General features: G+C 45.0%; 2 protein-coding genes across 5 annotated transcripts in view; one reads left to right on the plus strand and one right to left on the minus strand.

Annotated features, from left to right (window-relative positions):
* ralgps2 (Ral GEF with PH domain and SH3 binding motif 2) overlaps positions 1 to 23,798 on the minus strand; it is a 94,558-nt gene that overhangs the window by 23,844 nt on the left and 46,916 nt on the right. The window lies entirely within an intron of this gene.
* On the plus strand, positions 763 to 23,121 carry angptl1a (angiopoietin like 1a). Its single transcript, XM_088349903.1, has 6 exons — positions 763 to 1,490; positions 12,534 to 12,761; positions 15,389 to 16,009; positions 17,364 to 17,557; positions 20,273 to 20,543; positions 21,920 to 23,121. The coding sequence occupies exons 2-6, from the start codon at positions 12,581 to 12,583 to the stop codon at positions 22,105 to 22,107; spliced, it is 1,455 nt and encodes a 484-aa protein (XP_088206029.1). The 5' UTR covers positions 763 to 1,490; positions 12,534 to 12,580; the 3' UTR covers positions 22,108 to 23,121.

Raw genomic sequence — 23,798 nt, forward strand, 5'->3', positions numbered from 1 at the left:
TCTGCCGGCAGTAGTTTGCGATAATGAGCCTCTCTCGTCACTAAAGGGGAAGTGCGCAATCAGGAAGGAGAAGAAAGACGCCAGGCAGACATCCTAAAAAGCAGCCATCAGCTAAATGGGGCTCAACCCCCTCAAAACTCCAAAATTAAACAATGTATTTGACAGATTTTTCTATGGGTAAGTCGGGGCAGATCCAAAAGTGGCCATTTGGAGACAACCAGCTTACAACACTAAAACCTCTGGAACGGTGTATCTGACTTTTGACAATTTCTAGACATTGTGAAAGAGTTGTCAATGTGTGACTTCTTTTTTTCCAGAAGTCAAGTCAATGATTGTGCACACGTGTATAATGGTGCGTCACTATGAATCACGAGTCGCTAGCACATGTTTAATCTTGAATTCACAAGGTAAATATGCATATATTCATGTATCTATTATTTGGCACTAAAGGAGTCCATTTTTTAAATGCAGGCCCTCTTGGGCTAATGCAGGCTGCGGACCGTGAACAAAAGCCTGCAATTAGATGAGAATGGTGTCAATCAAAAGGTCAGAGGCCGTATTGGAAATCCTTTGACAGCCGGTTTACAACAAGGATTGTCAAAGGATGCAGGAATACTTTTTGGTGTATTTTGTGGGCATTGTGCTGTGTTTTGGAGTCAATATGTGACACGGTTGGATTCCCTGGACTCTCATGAATGGAACAGGATCGTGTTTGTGAAGAATCGATTCGAGAGTGGAATACGACGTCACTTTTTTTGGCGAGCAATGCCGGCTTTATACTTTTGAGGAATCTTGTTTCAGAATGTGATCTTTCTGTGATGAGTATAAAAATCATATCTTGAATCCCAAGATGTATGTGTTGACTAAAAGTCTTTCCTAGGAATGGATCAGGACACGCTCAAATGATGCACTCCACCTTTAAGTAAATAGAATGAGTTTCTGAAAAGAGAAAGCAAACATTTACAACTCTTTCACGATGTCTAAAAATTGGCCAAAGTCAAATACACGGCTGCAAGGATATTAGGATATCAGTCACTTTGCTTTGAGGGAAATTCCGTGTCCTCGGTCGATAAGTCTCAATCCTGTCGTTCGGGAATGTATCTGAAGGGATAACATTTTTTGGAGAGCTCCTTCCTCCTGCGATTCATGACATCAGAAAAAGGCCGGGCAACTCCAAAGAAAACAGGAAGGTTAAAAAGGGGTGGGTGGGGGTCCATCTGGAAGCCCCGCACTCCTTCTCCTCCCCTTCCTTCCTCCCGGCAGTCAACCCCCCATCTCTCTGTGGAAAAAGCCGAGGCCGTCCCGCTGGAGCGTGCAGTCTGAGCAGGAAGCCGGCCCTTTGCGAGATCTCCAGCCCCCCGTCTCTTAGCGGGAACGCTAGCTCGGTGCTGGTGAGCGTCGGGGACAAAACGGACAAACCATGAAACCCGGACGCCGATGCCGCGCCGGATCCTAACTGCGCGGCGCCAAACCTCGTAGCTCGCAACAAGGTAACAATCATGTTCTCTTCGATCGACTCGGTGGGCAGAAACGTTTCACCGCACTACCGGATTTTTCAGACTATAAGGCGCACCTTAAAAAAGGCCAAGTCAAACAAAGTTTTGCAAAATACGAGGGCAGCACAGTGGTTAGCGCGTGTGCGGCACAGTTCTGAGGTCATGAGATCGAACCTCCTGTGCTTGCGTAGGTTTCCTCCCACATTCCAAAAACATGCATGTTAGGTTATTCGGCCGGTCCAAATTGTCCTGAGGTGCGAATGAGCGAGCGAGTTGTCTGTTTTTGTGTGCCCTGCGATTGGCTGGCAAGCAGTTGAGGGTGTCTCCTGCCCACTGCCCGAAGATAAGCGGGATGAGCTCCGGCACCCCCGCGACCCTACTGAGGATAAGCTCAATGGATGGATGGATGGACGATAGATACAGTTGGAAATGCATACAGTATTCGTAGGTGTACCTCACTACACGAGGTTTTACGTAAACGACAGCATTTAAGGAATGAATGACCGCAATCGCGATACATCGCATGAAACGGGATTCAAACCCAGGTCGTGACGGTCAGGGACCAACAGTCGTACAGAGGACGTATGAAAACGTATCAGAGCTTAGCTCGTTATCACGCTATTTTTACTCACGGTGCATGATGTTCTGCATGCGAATGGGTTAAACCAGGGCTGTCAAACTCATTTAAGCTCGGGGGACACAAACATTCTCTCGGGGGCCGGTTTAGTAGATTAGAGAGAAGGAAAAGAGAAAGATAAGGAGAGAAAGGTAGAGAGGGGACAAAAAAAGAGAAAGAGAGAGAGAGAGCGTGAGAAACAAGAGATAAAAACAGAAAGTGAGAGAGGGAGAAAGAGAGAAATAATGAAATTCAAAGAGAAATAGAAAGAGAAAAGGGGAAAGACAGAAGGAGAAAGCAAGAGAGAGCGAGAAAGAGAGTAAAGGAAAAAACTAAGAGAGCAAAAGAAGGTAAAAAGACAGAGAGAAAAAGACAAAAAGGAACAAAGTCTCCAAAGACAGAGAGAGGGAAAAGAGAGATAGAGAGAGTGAGCGAAAAGGGAGGAAGATAGAAGGAGAAAGAGTGTGAGAGAGAGAGAGAGAGAGAGAGAAAGAAAGTAATACAAGTACAGCATTTGTAAGAGGCACCTGGCTTTGGCAACATCAAGTGGACCTATATCAACCTACAGCTCTCTTTCTCTCGCGCTTCTCTGAGAGTTGTCTCGCGGGCCGGATCCAATCCCCTAGCGGGCCTGATCCGGCCCGCGGGCCGCTGGTTTAACCCGCAGGTTAAACAGTCTCTGCACTTCTTCACTTGTGCGTCAATAACGTTGCAAAAGACAGAAGCAGAAAACAAAGACTTGCTACAAAATACTATACTCTTTTACATATATATATTAAATTGCACAAGTAAACCGTTTAACCGATCAGAATGCACTATGCAAATCACTGTTTCTGGCACCTTGAGTCAATATAGTTTGATCATGAAATACACTCTTATGCCTTTTCGTATGTTGTCTGTACCGCTGGTAAACGAGTCATTAAGTGTCCTGACCTGCTGCAAAAGATATTTCGCGATTTGAATCGGCGACACTCTTTGACTTGGTTTTATATGTACCGTTATACACGAATAACGGTGACAAAAGAATTTTGGGGAGGGGGTTGGTGGTGCGCCTTATAATCTGGTGCAGCATATAGTGCAGAAAATACGGTAATCTCTTGTAGAATCCTGTCACTCGTGCAAATGCAGATTGGGAGTCACTCCGGTTGAGAGTCAAATGTGAGTGCAGTAACACGGAGGGAAAGCGCAAGAGGAAGGAAGTGACCTTCCTGGAGAACACATGAGGAACGTGATCAGAAAGAGGAGATTGGGAGGGCTTGTCGGTTTCCTTCTTTCTTAAAGGAACGGAACCACCTGAGACAAACAGGTTGGATTTGACGACTCCACGAGATATCATCCTATCTTGCTATTCAATGGGGTTTGGGATCGATAGCTAGTTTCATGATGGAAAACCTTGGACCCTCCAAAAATCACATCTGCCATCACTCTCAAAAACCAGGAAAAAGACAGGCTTTATGGAACGCGCCCATCCAGGCATGAGGGACGGAAGACCTTGCGTTCCTAGAATCCAGGGTCAAACATATCCTTCATCCACGGCTCCCTTAAGTCTAGAACACGAGAGGCTAAGAAAAGAATCGGATCCGAAAAGAAGGAGCAGATGCTTAAAGGACATCCCTGAAACTTTTTACAGTAAATTTCAACACAACCGACACGATTCATCTTTCACTTGGGATGGGCGCCACCAGGCTGTACTTTCCCAAGACACGCCTCAGGAAACGGTGCCCCTACCATCAGAGTGTTTATGGAATCAACCTACCCGACCCGACCCAAGCTAACTCTGCCGGGCCAAAGTGATACTACAAGGGGACTGCATTGATATAACGTACTTCGGGTCTCATAAATCACGCGATTTAACGAATCGACGATCTCATGCGTTGCCGCGGCTTTTAATGGATTTTATCGATGAGTTGTTGCAGCCCTAAAAACAAGGAATTGATGACGATTTCGATTGATTTTAACCGTTTCCCTCGTTCACATCACAGCTATCAAAAAGAAGGATGTCACCCTTAACCCTCAAATAGTTAAAGGAAGGCAGCACGGCGGCGCAGTGGTTAGGGCGCGTGCGGCACAGTTCTGAGGTCGTGAGATCGAATCTCCTGTGTGGAGTTTGCATGTTCTCCCCGTGCCTTCGTAGGTTTCCTCAGGATACTCCCACATTCCAAAAACATTCATGTCAGGTGAAGTGGCCGGTCCAAATTGTCCCTAAGTGTGAATAAGCGAGTGAATTGTCTGTCCCCGTGTGTCCTTGAGGGTGTCCCCTGCCCACTACCCGAAGATAGCTGAACGGGCTCCAGCACCCCCGCAACCCTACTGAGGATAAGCGTTGCAGATATGGATGGAAAGGTAAAGGAGGAATTTCACCACAAAGAGATTTGTATCAGGGAGCAAGGAAAGGGTTAGCAGGAGGAAAGGTGAGCTTGCGCACAGCGCAAAGACCTTCTGACCTGACGATTCTTTTTTTTTTTTCTTGGGGACGAGCGAGGCGTCAAAGCTCAACCGGCGAGACCCGTCTCCGTTCTGCCTCCCTCACATTTAAGTCTCGGCCGCACTTTCTCCCACTCCCCTGAAGCTTTGACATCTGTTTCAGGGAGTAAAGGGGAGGAGGGAAAGAAGTTGTTGGGCGACGCCGTGTCATAATCACTCTTGGATGGCCAGACCCTCGTGTCTTAAGCCCTTCTTAACGTTTCAGTTCAAATTCTCAGACCGGAAGTACGTGGAACGCCGTCCTTGAACCCTTTTGAAAAGAGACCAAAAGCTTCCTATTCTCCAAGGTTTAGACCCATACTCTAATCATCGCTCCTAGCGCTACTAGGTTGGAACACACACAAATAGAAGGTTTTTATGCTCGCCTGAAGTTTTTTTTGCAATCGCATGCTTGCAGATAAACGTAGCATCTTGGGTAGAATAAAGCCTGGACAATAGCTCGAAGCCTTACCTGGTCCCGGGTCAAATTTGACGTCAATCTGAAAAACTAAACGTCGTATTTTCCACATTCTCCCAAAGGTATATCGAAGCCTTTTCAAAAGCGGCCATTTGGAGACGGACCAGTTTGTAGCCCTAATATCTTTGCAACCGTGTATTTGACGTTGGTCAATTTTTAGACGTAGTGAAAGAGTTGTAAATGTTTTTCTTTACAGAAATCAATCACTGATTGTGCGCAGGTTATTTTTGAGTCTAATTTGAATACACCTCTTAAAATTGCATACATTTATGTTGGGGACGTCATTGGCTAACCAATAGGTCAATCATCATTTGTATCGTTATTGGCTGAAAAGTTGTGAAAAACATAGAAGGTCATGTCTGTTTTCTCAATACAGGCTATGGCAGGCTGAGGACTGTGAAAAAAGCATGCGATTGGCTGAGAGTTCTATCGAAAGATCAGAGCGTGACGGCCATATTGGAAATAGGCTCAAGGGTCTGTTTACTTTCAAACAGGAATTATGGGGCGAAACCAACAAATTACAACAAGGAATTTCAAACTTTGCTAGATTGCTTTTTTGGAGGGGTGTTTTGAAGTCTATATTTGACACTGCTGGATTTATGGAATCTCGTGAATGGCAGCAGACCGTGTGGTTGAAGAATCGTTTCATGAGTTTATAGTTCCCGGGTATCTTGTTTCAGGGTGATGGTGATTTTCTAGGATGAGTACATTTTGAGTTTGTTAGACTGTTAAAGGGTTAAATAAAGTTCCTTACTCTTGAAAATCACTTACTTGTTGATCCTAGCACGGACCGTTTGGACGAACGGTGGAGTCAAAAAAACAGATGGTGGATATAATTTTCGTCTTGGGAAATACATTACATGCGCTATAAAAATACGATATTTCCCCAGGTGACGGCTTCGGTAAAAGGGGAGCGGTACGTGGAACAATCTCCGTTGCCCGATGGGCGGAAAATCCATAAGAACTTGAAAAATGACCTCCGACGCTCATAAAACATAACGAATGTGTCGAACTCCAGGACGGACGTACGTGATTTTATGACTTTTTCAAAATTGAATTAAGCGCGTTTAATGTTTCCTAGACGGACACGTAACGTCACGTGGAGCCAGAAAATCCGAAACGAGCCTCTGCCAAAAGCCAAAGGAAGCCGTCCGCCATCGCGATCCACTCGCAGGCGTTTATGTAATGCCGTCGTAAATCGAGAAGGAAAAATATTTTGGAAAATTGCGTACGCGCTGTACAAACGTTCCCCCAAACGACACTCAAACCGAATTACGAATGCAAAATGGAAACAAAGGAGGTGTATTTTACCCGGTAATATTGTAAACGGTTCTCAAACGGAGATCCGCGATCGTTTCAAACGTTACGAGTTCTCCCAAACCTGTTTATTTGTTTGGCCCTTAATCACAAAGAGTCTAAAAGGGCTGCACAGATCAAAGACTATTGCAAACTACAGACCATTATGAAACCATCCACTGATCTAAAACCTACATGAGGGCAAGGAAAAACTCAAAAACATGTCAAATCAAGTCATGTTTATTTGAATAGCTATTAATCACAAAAAGTCTCAAAGGGATGCACAGATCAAAGACTATTGAGAAACTACAGACCATTATGAAACCATCCCCTGATCTAAAACCGACATGAGGGCAAAGAAAAACTCAAAACCTCAGGTCAAGTCATATTTATTTGTATCGCCATTAATCACAAAGAGTCTCAAAGGGCTGCACAGATCAAAGACTATTGCAAACCACAGACCATTATGACACCATCCCCCGATATCGGTATCAGCACTTTTATTCATTCGACGGGCCGATGATTTAAGATCATCTGCGGCACTTCAAGTCGAGTGTAGCCAACCCTTCAGAATTCCTAAAAAGCTTTCTTCAATTTGATTGGTCAAACTATTATTTGCCTATTTATCGAGCACCCGTACGCTCGATACATTTCTCACATACACGACCATTTGGAAATCCGAGGGAACGTCCCAAAATTGAAACAATTTGAAAATCTTTGGGGCTCGTGGTTTTAATCAGACTCCGTGAAAGCGTTTAGGAGCTGCCAGCGCTTCCCTAACCAGCGTCTGGAAAGTGAACTCATCAGAAGAATCAATCACGCGAGCCGTCATTTGGCCTTCTTCTCCGCGTGGCTCGAAGGAACCGAGGAGTAGGGGGAGTTTCGGGATCCTCCGAAAACCACAAATGCGTCACGAGCAGACACAGAAGAGGGAGTGGGTCTCGCGGTCGTTGCCATGAGTCGGGACTCACCGCCGAAACTCCGACCGCATTCAAATAACGCAAACCAACCCAAGGGAACTCTGTGGGGTCATCGTAGCTGTTCCGGTCGGTTGATGGGACGCGGAATTAGGACGAGATAGGCTCAAGTAGGCCTGGCTGATTAATCTAATCTAATCTAATCTGAGAGAGAGAGAGAGAGAGAGAGAGAGAGGAGAGAGGGAGACAGACAGACAGACGGACAGACAGAGATAGACTATTCATCCCTGTAGAGAAATTCAAACTTCCAGCAATATCCTTTTGTTGTTTATTAACAAATCAACAGGATGGCCTCGGGGTGCTGTGTTGTAGTTTAGCAACAGCAGAGCGGATGATGTCACACGCTAGGCCAAAAGTTTGATAACCATTGTCTTTAAGAAGGTGCGACGCTACTTGGAATCAATACTTCAATAAACCACAACCAAACTCAGTTTTGCTAGCGCTCGTTTTTAAAAATGCACACTTGTATGCTTGCCTTTGATTAGCCGAAAAATGACCCAACCGCTCCACTCGCAGCACAAAGGGTACTAAAACCTCTTCACATGTACGAAAAGAGCCACAGGTTCCCGACCTAAATGAAGGTGCGATTATCACTCGGAGACTTGGAAACGTTCCCAGCCCTCTGTGAGCTTTCGCTGCCTCGTTGAACTTGTGCAAGAATTATGAGTTCAACGGTGTTTCCTGAACTCCAACTACATCAATGTTGACACAAAAACTCAATGGTGGATGCGCAGAACTGTATAGGAAATGAATGTTTGTGCACAGGTTGGCCATGATCCTCAACCAAGTCAAGTCCTGTTTGTTTGGCCCTTAATCACAAAGAGTCTCAAAGGGCTGCACACACTGCAGACTATGATGACACCATACCCTGATCTAAAACCTACAAGAGGGCAAGGAAAAACTCGAAAACCTTTTTGAGTTATTCAATAATAAAGGTTATTAAATACACTGTACAATGAGTTAGTACAGAATAAATGAGTATATGAAAGAAAAAATGAATCTGCTGCCAACTACTGATACAGCTGCTTGCAAAACCACTCAGCACTTTACAAGCTGAAACTCTACTTTGAAACACTATCACTGCTTAAAAACCCTAGTTTAAGATCCAAAAACACACTTTGAACCCTAGTGGGAACCTTAGCAGCGCTAAACCCTATTTTGGAACCCTAGGTATAAACCAGACCTCTGCTTTAGAACCCTATTTTCAGGCCAAAACCCCACTTTGGAACCCTAGTTGGAAACCCAAGCACCTTAGTTGGAAATCCTAACATCAGGCCAAAACCCAATTTTAGGAACCTAGGTTGAAACCCTAGCTCTGCTTGAGTAACTCCGATTGAAGGCCAAAACCTTGCTTTGAAACCCTAGTTGGAAACCAGAGTTGCACTTTAGCACCTTAGTTCCAGGGCCAAAACCCTAACCCTAAACCCTAGTTGGAAGTGTGCAGTGCTTGAACTCCCCATGAGAGACTTCTGGTAGCAGGTCAGCTCTTGCGTAATCAAATCCAAATATTTTGGCTTTTACGGCTCTTTAGGTCAATAAGGTTTCTGAGCCTTGAACTATACCTAACTGTCCCTGTGGGTGGGGGGTCCTTCAACTGGCTGCTGTTATCTCCAACCACCGTCTTTCTTAAAAAAACAGACATCCATTATCCAGAGTGTGGTCGTGATAGGAAATAATTAGAACCAGGCTGATATAGATGAAGAGAAAAAAACTCCAGATCATGGTGTTGAATCCAAGAAAATGGAGGAATAAACAGCTACAGCAAGTTTCCACATGATGGTAAAAGAGAACGACTTATGATGTTTGACGTTTCAAGGGTAACATTACAACGGCGAGGCGACGTTCAACTCCGCTGGCAAACCGAGCGGCCATCTCGATAAATTGCTGTGACAACGGTTGCCACGGTTGCCTAGAGACCGACAATGAACGTTTCCTGAACGTTCTCGGAGTCAAAGATTGGATTATTCGGGAATACACAACGCCACGGTGATTCATAACAAGTCGATAGACTTAACCCCTTAGCGTTCCTGTCAAATAGGCCTCAAATGGGTCAAGTCCCATTTCTTTCTGACGCCCTTAATCACAAAAAATGTCTCAAAGGGCTGCACAGAATTACAATGACACCATGACCTGATCTTAAACTAACGCGCGAGCAAGGAAAAACTCAAAAGCTCAGCGTGAGGAAAAGGAGAAACCTTGAGAAGGGACCCCACAAGTGGTAACCTCCCTTTCAGGATGACCAGGGTGAATTACAATTAGCATTACTGTACACATAATAGTAAACATTAGGTAACATGTGGAAATGTGTCCTTTTTGGTCTGTTTTGAAGGGGAAGACTCTCAAGTTTTGTCCCAAACTGAAATCCTCACTGCAAGTGCGACTACCGTTGAATTATCGGAGTCGGAACACACAGAAATAGAAAGTTTTTATTCTGGCCTGCAGACGAGCGTAGCCTGAGCAAAAACAGCTGGGACACTAGCATGAAGCGTTTTGATCTCCAAAACTAAACATTGTATTTTACACATTTTTTCCAAGGATAGTTCTAGCCATTTCCAAAGTGGCCGTTCGAGAGACTACAACTTGACTACACTAAAATGACGTTTGTGAGAGTTGTAAAATGTTTGACTTCTTTTTCTAGATGTGAAGCAGACTTGCGTGTGACAATCGCGCATACAAATGGATCCCGGGTTGCATTCACGCACAATTATTTGCAACTCTGATTTGAATACAACCTGTAAAATGGCATACATTTATGATGGAAATTTACAACCAGTTTACAGCCCTAATATATTTTCAACCGTGTATTTGACTTTGGCCAATCTTTAGACATAGTGAAAGAGTTGTCAATGTTTGTTCTCTTTTCAGAAATCATTCACCGATTGTGCACACTTACGCGTGATATTTTCGGGTACGATTTGAATATACCTCTTAAAATGGCATACATTTATGTTGGGAATTTGGTTGGCTAACGAATGTGTCAATCGACATTTGAGTCGGTCACTATTTGCTGAAGATATTTTCAGCCAAAGTAGGTCATGTCTGTTTTCTCAAAAAAGGCATCCATAGGCTATGACAGTCTGGAAATCATCTTACAAATGTGTTAAAATGTCTATCTACCCTGGTCATATCCCTTGAGAGGGGTGACAGACAGCAAGACAAACACATACAATAACAAAGAAAATAAAAAAGGAAAGAAATAGCAAAAAAAACCCACACAAAAATGCTTTGGGGACCATGGGCAACCCAAATGCCCAAACACCCAAACAAGTTAAGCACCTAAGTCGGTCATGCTTTCGTCTCTCCAGATGAAACGGGACACAAGAAAGCGTCCGTGTCACTCGGGTCAGGGTGACACAACACACTCTTTTGTTCAACAGCAGGGCCTGACAGCTATAGCTGGTTTACCCCTGCCGCATCATAGGGGTGCCCACCCCTGCCGCATCATAGGGGTGCCCAGCCCATCCTTGAGAACGCGTCCACAATCCCACTATCCTTTCACAACACCTCTCCACTCCTTTATATCACCGACAAGAGCTCTCGCCTCCACTAGATTTAGACCTCTTTCCTGCACCATCCATCCACGTCAATGGCGTCCTTCCTCTTGGTCTCCTTCCATTGGCTTCTGCTCTGTAGATGCTCTTCAACATTCGCCCCTCATCCATCCTCTCCATGTGTCCAAATCAACAGAGTAATCTCTTATCCACACGCTTGCTCAGTTCCGCTACTACTCCAGTTCGGTCTCTCACAATTTCATTTCCCAATCCATCCAATCTCGTGATTCCTAACATATTCCTCAAACACTTCATCTCAAGAACATTTCATTTCCTTCTCAAATCTGCATTCAGGTTCCAAGTCTCTGCACCATACAACACGGTCGGCACAATCGCACTCTCATACGGTCCCCTCTTAACATCCATCCAACTCAAACTCTTGTTGCTCATCACTCTCCTCAGAGCATCCAAAACCTTGCTTCCTTGCTTCATTCTGTGCAATACCTGGTGTTAACATGTAAAAGGGAATTATGGTGCTAAACGAACGGATTACAACAAGAAACGATGCAGACGTGCTTTTTGGGTGGATTTTCTTTTTTATCTCGGTGTGTTTTGGAGTCCAAAATGAACACGGTCGGATTTTCTGGGTTAGGGTTGTCCTTGATGTAACCGATTCATTTTTGCGGACATCAGTAAATTAGATGAGGGGTCGTTGGCTTCATTGCTTTAGGATATTCTTTTTCTAGACTGCTGGTGATGTTTCTGTGATGAGTCTATTTTGACTCCCAAGAGTTGGCGCTTTCCAATGATATGTGGCATGATGGGATTTCAGTCACTCTTGAAGACAGGACTTTGCTTCTCAAAGCGGCAGGCCGTCAGAACGTTAAGGGGTTAAGAAACATTTGGGCTTCTTTTCAGTAATAATGCCTTCCGAGACATTTTACTTTTATCCTGGTGGGACGTTTTCACAATGAAACGATGTGACACTTTCATTGCTCGGAAAAGGAAGTCATCAGTCAACTTGCCTTGCTTCTGAACAGACAGTCAGGGAGATAAAGGGGGTGTCTGCAAGTGAACGGATCGAAAGACCAAAAACGGAGCTCCTGTTGGCAGGCCGTCCAAATGCGTTCTCACAACCGCCCAAACGTCATCGACACCGGAGCCACGTTTGTGAACTCCAGTTCGAGGGCTCCCCGAAAAGCTTCCGTTTGATGGGAAGTTTTGACAATTCACACAACTGCCAGATTTTCCGGGCATTGGCTAAAAATCTGAAAAGTGTGCCCTGCAACCTGTTGGTTAAGAGTGGAAGTGCGTACGGGCAGACATCCTCTCCAAAGCCCGGCCCGGGAGGCCAATTATGGCCCCGGGACCACAGTTTTATTGGGGCGCAGCCTCCGTCATAAAATCAATTATATGTTGTTACGTACAGACTCGTGTGAAACAGAGAGGTTTTTGACACAAGTATCTGCTAGTTTCCCCTTTTAGAATGCACTATGCAAATCCCTGTTTGAGGCACTGTGAGTAACACGAGTGCGATTCATGAGCCCGAACGGCAAATTTTTGGGGGGGTGCCTTATAACACGGTGCGGTATTTGTCAGAATTCGACATCAAAATGCCATCGCCGTTTGAACTAAGCTACATAAGTGAGGAATAATGCTCACACTATTCATGTTTGATTAGCACGATCCACAAATAAATCTGGTGTCTGGACGCAGGTAGGAGGGGCGCACGAGACGCCGTCAGTCACGCCACCGAACCAGCGATGCGGGGGCCCACGTGGAGCCTGTGCGCCATACTTTGCCTTTCCTTGTGGGAAGGAAGTTCCTGCAGAGAAACCCGGAGGACCGAAGACCCGTCTCTTCGCCGGACTAAGAGAGCATCGGGGGATGCCGAAGCCAAAAAGTGTTCCTACACCTTTCTAGTGCCCGAGCAAAAAATTACAGGTATGTTCCTTTCCTCAAAGATTTCCGAACTCATTCCGGTGACAGTCACGCCTCTATAGACGAGCACTCCCGAACACAAAAAATGTCCGGATACGAGAAAAATCTTGCTCCACGTACGACAGACATACGGGCATTTCCACAGGCTACCACTAGAAGGGTTCGCACACCTTTTTTCATGGCCAAATACGAGGACTTTTTAAGGCTATTTAAAGCCACTTTTCCATGTTTCCCGGTACCATTAAAAGGAAAAATTCCAATAACAAAAGCCTAAACCTTAGTTTCAAACCCTAAAATCGGTTTAAAAGGCAGTAGCTTGCACCCCAAACACTAGCTCAACATCTAACCCTAGCTGTAACCCGAGCCCTAGCCCTGTATTGTGGAACCCTACGTTTCAGTTTGGAGCCCTACTGTGGAGCTCAAACCATAGTTCCTAACCCTAGCTCGCTGTAAAGTAGGTTTAAAACGTATTTATTCAAAAATGAGTTTTTCTAATCTCCGAGTTTTCTTTGTTTCCCAGGAGTCCTTGTCTGAATTTCTCCTACTATCAGTCAATATTGTTAAGCTCTCCCATACGCAAACGATCGCTTTAGATCTAACACTCGTACCTGGTTTCAAACCGCAAACATAGCTCTAAACCTATTTTTGAACACTCAGTTTAGAACCCTAATATGGAACTCAAACCCTAATTCCTAACCCTACACCGAACTTTAGCTATAAACCCAAACCAACTCTATTTCAGAACCCGAGACAGGATGAAACTATATATTGGCCTGGAGAAGAACGCGCGCCACCAGGGTTTACTCGACCGAGACACACCACAGGAAATGGTGCCCGAGGGATACGCCCACCCACCAACTGTAAAACCTAGCTAGCTTGAATCATAAAATAAGTGAAAAGGCCTTATTTGAAGCCCAGGCCCCGACTCCTTACCCTAAAAAACATGGCAAGAATTCAAAGCATTTATAAGCACTTCACCTAAAATCCAAATACTTTTCAAACCATGAAAACGCCACACTGAAATTCAAGCATTTTTGAGGATTTGAAGCACCCGTACGTACGAACCCCGTTACGAGCGTCTCTTAACACGAGAATTTCGATTTATAAGATTTGGAACCAAGCTCGGAGGTATGTACGTAGAAAGTCTGGAGTTCCGGGTGGACATGCGAGAGAAGGAGCGGCTGTGCTTGGGAGTGAGAAAGCAAAGGAAAAACCGATGGAGTGGAAAGAGATAGCTTCCAGATCGATAGGTTTTCGGGGTGAACCGATGCTTTTGGGGAGATCGGGAAAAGACCAATTCGATTTTTAGTTTTTGGGGAAAATGTGCTGGTTGAAAAAGCTACGAGCACAATCCTAGGACCAATTTAGCTCCATAAAGAGGTAAGGGTCAACTTTGAACCTTTTGGGACGTCGGCAGGGTCCGTACACCTTTTTTATGGGCAAATTCAAGCACTTTCAAATTTTCCAGTACCTCTGAAGGTAGAAATCCAACGCCAATCAAAAGAATGTTTTTTTTGGGGATGACTTTGATGAATAAAATAATGAGGCTATCTTGCTGCTAGCACATACAATGTGCTATTTTGAACTGTTCCTATCTAGGATCTTTTGTGTCATTGGGCTGCTATAAACTGACATGAATTCTGCCATTCTGCTTCGACAATGCACACGCAGCTTGGCTTTGTCACACTTGTTTACAAACAGGGAAAAGGCTCTAGAGGGGTTAGGTAATACTTCAGTTTGATACGGAAGACAAAAAAATAACTATGAATAAAAAGCAGAAAAATGAGCCAAATTTGGACTCATTTGGACGATATTGATTGCTCTGAAGCAGAGTGCATTGAATCTTTCAATCGTAGGGACTGCTGATCTTTTCATTTTTGTTTTACTTATTTATATATTTTGCGTGTTTTTAAGAGGATCCAAATCGGCTAAAATAGAATTGTAAATAGTTTTTTTTTTTTGCATTTCATCATTTATTGATAGCACTGAAGAGTTCATATTTTTATTTTATCGTTTTGCATTTTCAGGTTTTTTTTGTTGGTGTTTAACTTGAAATCTATTAAGTGCGGAAAAGCTTAAATTAATTTTTATTTAACAACAAGAAAATGTGAGGAACCGTTCGGGAGCTCTTCTCAGTGAGCCGCTTCTCGAAAAACGGACCGATTTTCAATGACAAATCCGATAAAGCTGTTCTCTTGGACGTGACAGTAGGGGGCGGTAACGCTTCACATGTCGACTCAATAATGAGGACTGGAGCCACCATCGGAGTCATTTTTACACACTTTTTAAAATTTCTGTTGGAGTTAGACTTGAATGACAGCGAGGGAAATCGATTCGAGCCTTTTCGCCGAACTTGAAAACACGACATTAAAATTTGAGCTTTTTCAGGCACAACCCCGGGTCGGGAAATGACCAATTGGTTATGAATCATTTCGTATGGGGAAAATGAGCTTTTTAAGCAATCCTGGAACGAATGGTAAGGAAAGCTGTATTGAATTCTGAGGGAAACGAACTGAAAACGGATCATTCTAATGATCCGATACGCAGGACCGCGAGCGCACGGGTTTCGTTTATCGGCGACCGGGCCCGAAGACGCTTCTCAAGCGCTCACCGCCTCCGTGCGTCCTCAGGTCCGATCTGCGCCAGCTCCGCGGGCCCCGAGCCGGACCGGGACCGGGTGACCCGCGCGGACCTGGCCGACCTGAGGGAAGTCCTGAGCAAACAGCGCGGCGAGATGGACACGCTGCAGCTGGCGGTGGACGTGGACGGCGACCTGGTGAAGGAGATGAAGCTGCTGAGGAAAGAGAGCCGCAACATGAACTCCAGGGTGACCCAGCTCTACATGCAGCTGCTGCACGAGATCATCAGGAAGCGGGACAACTCCCTGGAGCTGGCCCAGCTGGAGAACCGCGTCCTCAACGTCACCTCCGAGATGATGCGCCTGGGCTCCAGGTACAGGGAGCTGGAGGGCCGCTTCGCCAACATGGCCGGGGCCGTCAACAACCAGTCCCTTCTCATCTCCGCCCTGGAAGAGCGCTGCCCGAGGCCCGGGGGGGGCTCCGAGCCGCCGGCCGGCCCGCCGCTGGTCCGGGCGGTGCCGGAGAGCGTTCCTCACGACAACCGCTTCGCCAACGAAATCCAGCGAGATCACGACGACGGGCCCTTTGCCAGAGGGACGCGCAAAAACCCGCCCACTCCCGGCCCCTTTGGGGCCGAGCCTCCGCCGCCGCAAGGGACTCTTACTTCCGACGGTGGGTACCGGCTCCTGGTTAAATAGAGGTTTCCTGGTCTATTTCTCAATCCTTCCAGTGCCTTCAAGGGTAGAAATCCAGAGAACGGGTCATTTGCTCGACCCGTACGACTAAAATGAAGTCGCCGTCCCGCTGCTAGCACATACTTTGTGTTGTTTTGCGCTCCACACTGGTTTACAAACACGGAAAAGGATCGATAGGTGTCAAAATTGAGTTCATTACAGAAGACGAGATATTTATAAAAAAAAAAAACGAAAAATGAAAAAACTTTGGATTGGAATCATTTTGATGAAATTGATTGCTCCGGAGCAGAGAGCGCTCATTCTTAGAGACCGCTGCTTTTTGTTTTGTTTTGTTTAAAACACAAAGAATGCACGTATACGCTAAACGTCACGGCCATAAACGCAAGCCGATCGGCCAGCACTCGCTGAATACGCGACTCCCCATTGGCCCATTCACTCAGTAGACCACGCATATACAACGTATACCGTACAGCACAATAAAGTACGCTTCTCGCCATTACTGTAGTCTTTTTCTTTTAAAGTTTTGTGAAGTCCTCGTGATGGCTCCTAAACGCTCTTTATCCTTTATGCTAACAATTACCAAAAAAGTGAGTTTATTGGACAAATTGAAAGCAGGAAATAGCTACGCTAACGTAGCCGGACAATATCCATTACGCCGTCTCTTCCTGCCCCTGTGCAGTCATTCGGCGTTATTACCTCATCGTACTGCACAGCTCTTTTTATCAACTACGCTAAAAAGAATTTATCGTAAGAGGTAAGTTCAATTGTGTTTTATTGTTTGATTGTTTAACAAGAATCTCTCTAACCGTATTCCATATGGTGTACTGTATTGTACTGTATATGAGGGGGGGTGTACCGCAAAGGGTTTTTTCTTTTTGAAGGGGCGTCGCTACTTCGCAGATTTTCACTTTTTGTGGGTGGTTTTGGTCCCCATTAACCAGGTCTAAAAAATACTAGTTAAAAAAATAAATAAAATTAAAAAACTTTTTTTTTTTTAAGGTGCGCCGCTACTTCGCGGATTTTCACTTATTAACCGCGATAACGGAGGTCCCACTGTATACATTATTTCAACATTTTATATATATTTTAATGATAAGAGTTTATGAGACTCTGGCGAGACCGATTCAACCTCGGCGGCCTGCCAGAATAGTAGGGAAACGCTGAAAAGTTATGTATTGGTTTTAGAACATGATATCGACCGTCCAAGTTTTAAAGGTCGATTTGGACGTTATCCCTTTGATCAAACGTGCTTTTATATAGAAAACTGAGTGTTTTGCTTCGCTACGTATTTTGTTTCATTGGCCCCCGGTCTTTTTGCGTCTGGGCTCCAGGTCCGTTCAAGGACTGTCTGGAAGTGCGGAAAGCCGGCCACGCCACCAGCGGCGTCTACCTCCTGAAGACGGACGGGAGCCCGCGTCCGCTCCAAGTTTGGTGCGAGCACGGCCTCGACAACGGCGGATGGACCGTTTTGCAGAGGCGGAGAGACGGATCCGTCAATTTCTTTCGCAACTGGGAGAACTACAAGGTTTGTGGTAGCCGCCGCGTTTCCGTCAGGGAAACGTCACCGTCGGTCTGAAACAACCTACCCCAAAACTATAAGATCGCCCAAAAACCGCCGTCGTATTCCACTCATGAAACAAATCCGACAGTGTCAAATATTGACACACCATAACGCCCACGGAAGAATACAAATCTGCCTAAAACATGTCTGCATCGATGGATGTTGCGTCTTGAAATTCCTTCGTTTTACTCCAAAACTCGCCGTTTGCCTCTGACCAATCGATTGACACCACTCTCTGCCAATAGCAGGCTGTTTTTTCACGATAACCGGTAAACTCGGCCTCCTTTGCCTCCAAATATCTTTAACCAGTAGTAACCGATTCAAAAGGAGATCGACACAGTCGTTAGCCAATGAAAAGAAAAGAATGATACGAATATGTACGCACCGTATTGAAATTAGACCCCCAGATAAACAGAGTGACGCCTTTCGTGTTTGATATATAGGCACCAATATTACGCGAGAGTGAGAAAAGTCAAACATTTACAACTCTCGCAAAATGTCTAAAAAAAACCGGCCAAAGTAAAATAGACAAACGCAAGTTTTAAGGGCTGTGAACTGGCCACTTTTGGAAACGCCTAGACCTCGCCTTGGAAAAACGTGTGAAACACTAAGTTTCGTTTTAGAGGTCGTGATCCAATTTAACCTGGGACAAGATAAGGCTTCATGCTATCGTCTCCAACGTTTTGCCCATGCTACACACATCTGCAGGCATTTCATTCCCCAAATAAGACAGGCAAGAATAAAAAGCTCACGTTTGTGTGTTTTCCGACTCCATGCGAGTAGCACTTGCAGTGGGGACCAAATGTTGAGAGTGTTTCCTTTCAAAAAAGACCAAAAGCCTCCAGTTTCTTCTAGCAGTTCAAGAAGAGCATCCAATTGACTTTGGCTACGTCTCAGATTAGGTTTTTAGGCCAGTTTGACAGGAACCTTAACTGAAATCCTTAAATGTTCCAAATGCGAACGGGTAGATTTTGTCTAACTTGGATGAGGACCAAATTGATGGAATCGAGTTCAATTCGGGGCCACTCAGTGGACGCGTGTTCCGTGACTGTCAACGGTTAGCTTGCCCATCTGCCAAAAAGCGCATATACGAAATTAACGAAAAGTAGTAAGCCGAGTTGGAAATTCGGGACGTGTTTTTTTCCTTCGACGTCAGCGTTTTGCTGAACGTCCTCGTTGTGATACACAGCCCCCTTCAGACAATATCAACTACGTTTTTCACATCATAAAAAAGAAAACTTTGAAACCCAAACGGTCTTTTGGCAGCAGAGAAGGCCTGTTAGCATCTGGGAATTTGCTTAAGAAGTGCCGATGGGAAATCCCACAAAAAAATCTGCAATTTTTTTCAAATCATGATTTTCCTTCAATATACAGGGTTCCCACACCTTTTTCCTGGCCAAATTCAAGCACTTTTTCAAGGTCAATTTTTCCAGTACCTTCAAAAGAAGAAATTCAGCGCCCATGAGAAGAATTTTTTTTTGGGGGTTGGCGTTGAACACTAAAATAAAGTGGCTCTCTTGCTGCTGGCACTTTGCGCTATTCCAATTTATGATCTATGGGCTGCTAGAAACTGACATGAATTCTGCCATTCTACCTCGACAGAGGGCTCTATAGGTGTTGGGTAATGATGGGAGTTTAATACGTAAAATAAAAAAGTACTGCATAAAAAGCTGAAAATGAGCCATATTTGGACTTATTTGAATGATATTGATTTGTTCGAAGCAGAGTGCGTTCAATCTTTCAACCTTAGAGACCGACGATCTTTTGCTTTTTGTTTTACTTATTCTAAATTTGGTGTGATTTTTGGGGATACGTGTCTGAACGGGTTAAAATAGAATTGTAGCTCGTTCGTTGTTTTGTATTTAGATAGATAGATAGATAGATAGATACTTTATTCATCCCCGAAGGGAAATTCACTTTTCCAGCAGCATCCCTAAGCTGAGAACAATCGAAAATAACTGAGAACAATCGAAAATAACACGGGAGCTGCTGGAGTGGCTGCCATTCGTGACGGCGCCGGAGAAACGATTCAATTTGAATCATGTACAAACAAACAAACAATTGAATCATGTACAAGAAACGATTCAATCTGAATCATGTACAAACAAACAAACAATTGAATCATGTACAACAAACAAACAAAATATTTATGTTTCAATAAGTGGAGTGTTAATAAAATGGGGGGAAAATAATTTCTGATACTGATATTTGATCATTTATTCATATTTGTATCTTATTATTATGCGTGTTCAGGGATTTTGTGATGTCGTTCGGGTTTATATCTGTTTAGTGTGTGAAAAGCTAAAATCGTTTTTGGTATTTTACACATTTTTTATGATCCGTGAATGATTTAATTGATAACCTCATGTGCAGTCCCTTCTCAAGGTTTCTTCCTTGCCCTCATGGAGGTTGTAGATCGGGGGATTGTGTATAGTCCGTGGTCCGTACAGCCCTTACTCGATTATGGGCCAAAGGAATAAACGGGACTCGATTGGAAATGACTAAATCAGCCGGAACAATAGGGGGCAGTAACGCTTCACGGCACCCTTTGAAATTTTTCGTCATTTCAAAGCGCAGTCTATCGAGTCGACCCGTCAATTCCTCCCAAATCCCGACATTTTCCCGGCCGCCTTCGAGGGTTTCGAGCGGCCGTACCGACCCTGCGCTCTCTCTCGGCAGAGGGGCTTCGGCAACATCGACGGCGAACACTGGCTGGGGCTGGAGAACATCTACAACCTGGGCCGGCAGGGCGACTACAAACTGATGGTGGAGCTGGAGGACTGGAACGGCAAGAAGGTCTACGCCGAGTACGGCAGCTTCCGGCTGGAGTCGGAGAGCCAGGGCTACCGCCTGAGGTTGGGCGCCTACCAGGGCAACGCCGGCGACTCTTTGGCCAGCCACAACGGGAAACACTTCACCACGCTGGACCGGGACAAGGACGCCTTCTCAGGTACGGCTCGGCAACCGAAGGCTGGCGGGCCGGATAGGGCTCTCCTCGTGACTACGTGGGGCTCGGGGATCGAATAGAACGCGGGCCATCGCTTAATGCGGCGTTACGTACGGAGCGTATCGTTGCACGTACGAAGCCGGGACGATACGGTGCAGGCGGGGCGGGACAAACGATTCGACAATCGAATGAGAGTGCGGGCCTTCGGGCTAATATGTGGCCGAAATACACACCGTGGCATTTGCGATCCTTTATATAGGAGAACCCAAAGGTATTTTGATTAACTATGCATTTATATATATTTAAAAAACAGTATTACACATATTAATCATTCAATTGGATAAGACTATGTATGGGAAACACTTAAGTTATTTAACAAAAAAAAAAAAAACAGGAAAGACACTCTAGAATCTAGACTAGAGGTTGACTGGCTATCGAGCCTGACCGTTATCAGCACCGAAATTTGGGAATTTGACAGAGTATCGGCATTTTTTTCCCATTCAGAAGCAGTGCCTTCTGATTGGATAAGCAACCAGGGGCGGAGTCACTAAAGCGGGACAGAGCGGCAGCTAGAAAGGCACAGCTCCGCTAACATGGCCAGACACGCCTGTGTCTGTCAGACAAAAGAGATAGCGTAAAAAGTCTATGCTGGTTAAGGTAGAGACTGATGTATTAGCTCTTTTCATAACATGAGTTGGTCAAACGAGCGTGGGTATTTGTGATTGAGAGAGAGCATAAAACAAGCAGGCTAGAGTGGAAGGCTGAGTCATGAGCTGTTACCATAACATGAGTCGGTCCATCTGGCTCTAAAACAGGAGTGCCCACCCTTTCAATACGCCGGCTCAGTTGAAATTTCCACTTTTTGTTTCAAGTTCATCTAAGTCATGTTGGTGGTATTGACATCTTTATTTACGGATTGTTAAGAAAAAAATCTGGGATCATTTCAGTTCTATCTACCGTTATACGAGACGCTGCGGAGCCTAATTTGATTTATTCTATGTTGGTTTTTGGTCGAAGTGAAAGATGCGTCATGTTAGTTGTCTTAAAATTCGAATTGATTGACTATAAAAGGTTCCAGAGAAAAATTCGAGTTCGATTTGAATTTATTAACAAATATTCTTTGTTTTTGCACGATTCAAAATTTCTTGCGCCAACTTTTAAGCTTTAACAGCAAAGGAATAAGGGCTCCGGAGATCAGTTATCGGCCTCCTCTCAATACTAAGGATCGGTATCTGTATCGGCCCTGAAAAAGCCATATCCGACTATCCCCGATTCGTAGCTGTACTGCAATCTTTCAAATATCACAACAACGGCCAAGTATTTGTACTTCCTTGTGCATTTTTCCGATTTTGGCCCGCAATATATTTTTTGTCCTCCAGGCAACTGCGCCCACTTCCACAAGGGCGGCTGGTGGTACAACGCGTGCGGGCAGACCAATCTCAACGGCGTGTGGTACAGCGGCGGAGTTTATCGCAGCAAGTTCCAAGATGGCATCTTCTGGGCCGAATACGGAGGAGGCTTCTACTCGCTCAAGTCCGTTCGCCTGATGATCCGACCCATCGATTGACGACCGGAAACTCGTCAAACTCCCGTCTCCTTTCAAGCGATTGAACCCTTGCGCACCGTGACGGACGACGGTAAACCCTAGTTAACGTTGGGTAATCTCTGTAAACAATAGAAAACAACGACAGCTCTACCCAACTCAGTTAAACTAGGGTCTGGGAGAGGTTGGGCCAAATGGGATTTTTCCCAAAAACAGCGCTGATAAAAATGTACCGCTCTTCTTAAAGGGACAGTGTCTTATGTTTGTCCACTAGATGTCACTCCGTAGTGCAACCCAGGAAGACAACAGAGACTGAAAGTGGGCAAAATGCAACCCTTTTCCTCACATTTTGACCCAGCCTGTCTCAAATAAAGACAAAAAGAAAGTGAAAAGATTCTTAGCCTAGCCCCAATCCTTTTATGGTACGATACAACAAGTTTAGAACCCTTCATTGAAGCACAAACTCTAGCCAAACACCCAAACTAAGAAACGTGGCAAGACTTTTGAGCATTTACAAGCGCTTCACCTTAAATTCAAGCACAACATTAATATTCAAGCGTTTTCAAGGATTCCAGTCACCTGTACGAACCCTGCGAACATAAAACCAGACTAGATGTGAGCTATGTATTTATAAAAAAAATATATATATATATATAACTTTTGATAGAAACGGGCTAGAGACTCAAATTTACGGCCGGTGACTTTCATCAGGCATGCTTAAGGACTGTACTTGCCAAATTCATTCAATACGTGGACTGTGCAACCAGGGGGGAAAAAACACAGTAAACTCAAACATGCGTACAGAGCTCCCCCCTCTCCCCCACCTCGCTGGATCAGACCATCTCCGTCGGTCCCTCACCCCCTCATACGCCCCCCTTCGGAGAAAAACAAAGCCTGCAACAAGGACAATACAAACATCTTCTTTGTTCTCTTCTATCCTCACTGTGAAATGTGAACCTGGAGTGCCTTGTCTAGTTTCGTCGTCACAATATGTTCGACCCATTTTTGTAACGATGACAATAAAGGTATATTCTATTCTATTCTATTAAATCCTCAGATTGGCCGGATCCAGCCCACGGGCCGTTCGTTTGACATTACCGGTTTAGAGATTCTTGGCACTTAAACGAGTAAGTACCTCAAAGGGTTGCACTTAAAAGGTGTGAAATGTTGAGGATGCCGCTGTATCGGTACGGATCACTTCTGAAGCCGACCGATTCTCCTTTCAAACCGATAGAAATCTTATGAACGGGTTTCCGTTTCTGCAAAGCGGATCGAAGAGCGTTCCACGTTTCTAGAGTCGTGAATTCGAGGCCTTCAACGATCGGCCAAATCCCTTTACGGTAAAACGACGAGGGATTACGCCATCGGAGTTCAATTGCACGCTCCCATTTGTTCATCAATATGTCCGATTAAAAGTCTTTTGAAGAACTGGTGCGCTTACTTGACCTCTCCACCGCAACAAAAGCCAAGTTGTTTGCCGCAATGCTATAAACTAACACGGATTCTGCTACTCTTGTCATGATTGCCGATTCGGGGCACCTGCGGCGGCCCCGTTGGCGCCAACAGCCACGGGATCTTATTGGCTCTTGGACTCTTTTTAATGCCCCGTCTTCCAAGAGGAAGCTGTCAGACCGTCTGCGAACCTACGCTGTCAGCGAGGCAAGCTCTGCACAGATATTCAGATGTTCTCCTGACCCGTTTTCTCCCGCCTGATA

The sequence above is a fragment of the Urocampus carinirostris genome, chromosome 12 (genome assembly GCF_059441175.1).
Source record: "Urocampus carinirostris isolate Australia breed hairy pipefish chromosome 12, RoL_Ucar_1.0, whole genome shotgun sequence".
In the NCBI taxonomy this organism is placed as follows: domain Eukaryota; kingdom Metazoa; phylum Chordata; class Actinopteri; order Syngnathiformes; family Syngnathidae; genus Urocampus; species Urocampus carinirostris.

Bases quoted from the DNA above. Each gene is read 5' to 3' on its own strand.
- angptl1a (XM_088349903.1), top strand. From the start codon at position 12,581: ATGCGGGGGCCCACGTGGAGCCTGTGCGCCATACTTTGCCTTTCCTTG. The intron at 17,558-20,272 runs GTTTGTGGTAGC...CTCTCTCGGCAG, and splicing joins GCAACTGGGAGAACTACAAG to AGGGGCTTCGGCAACATCGA. The intron at 20,544-21,919 runs GTACGGCTCGGC...TTTGTCCTCCAG, and splicing joins GGACAAGGACGCCTTCTCAG to GCAACTGCGCCCACTTCCAC.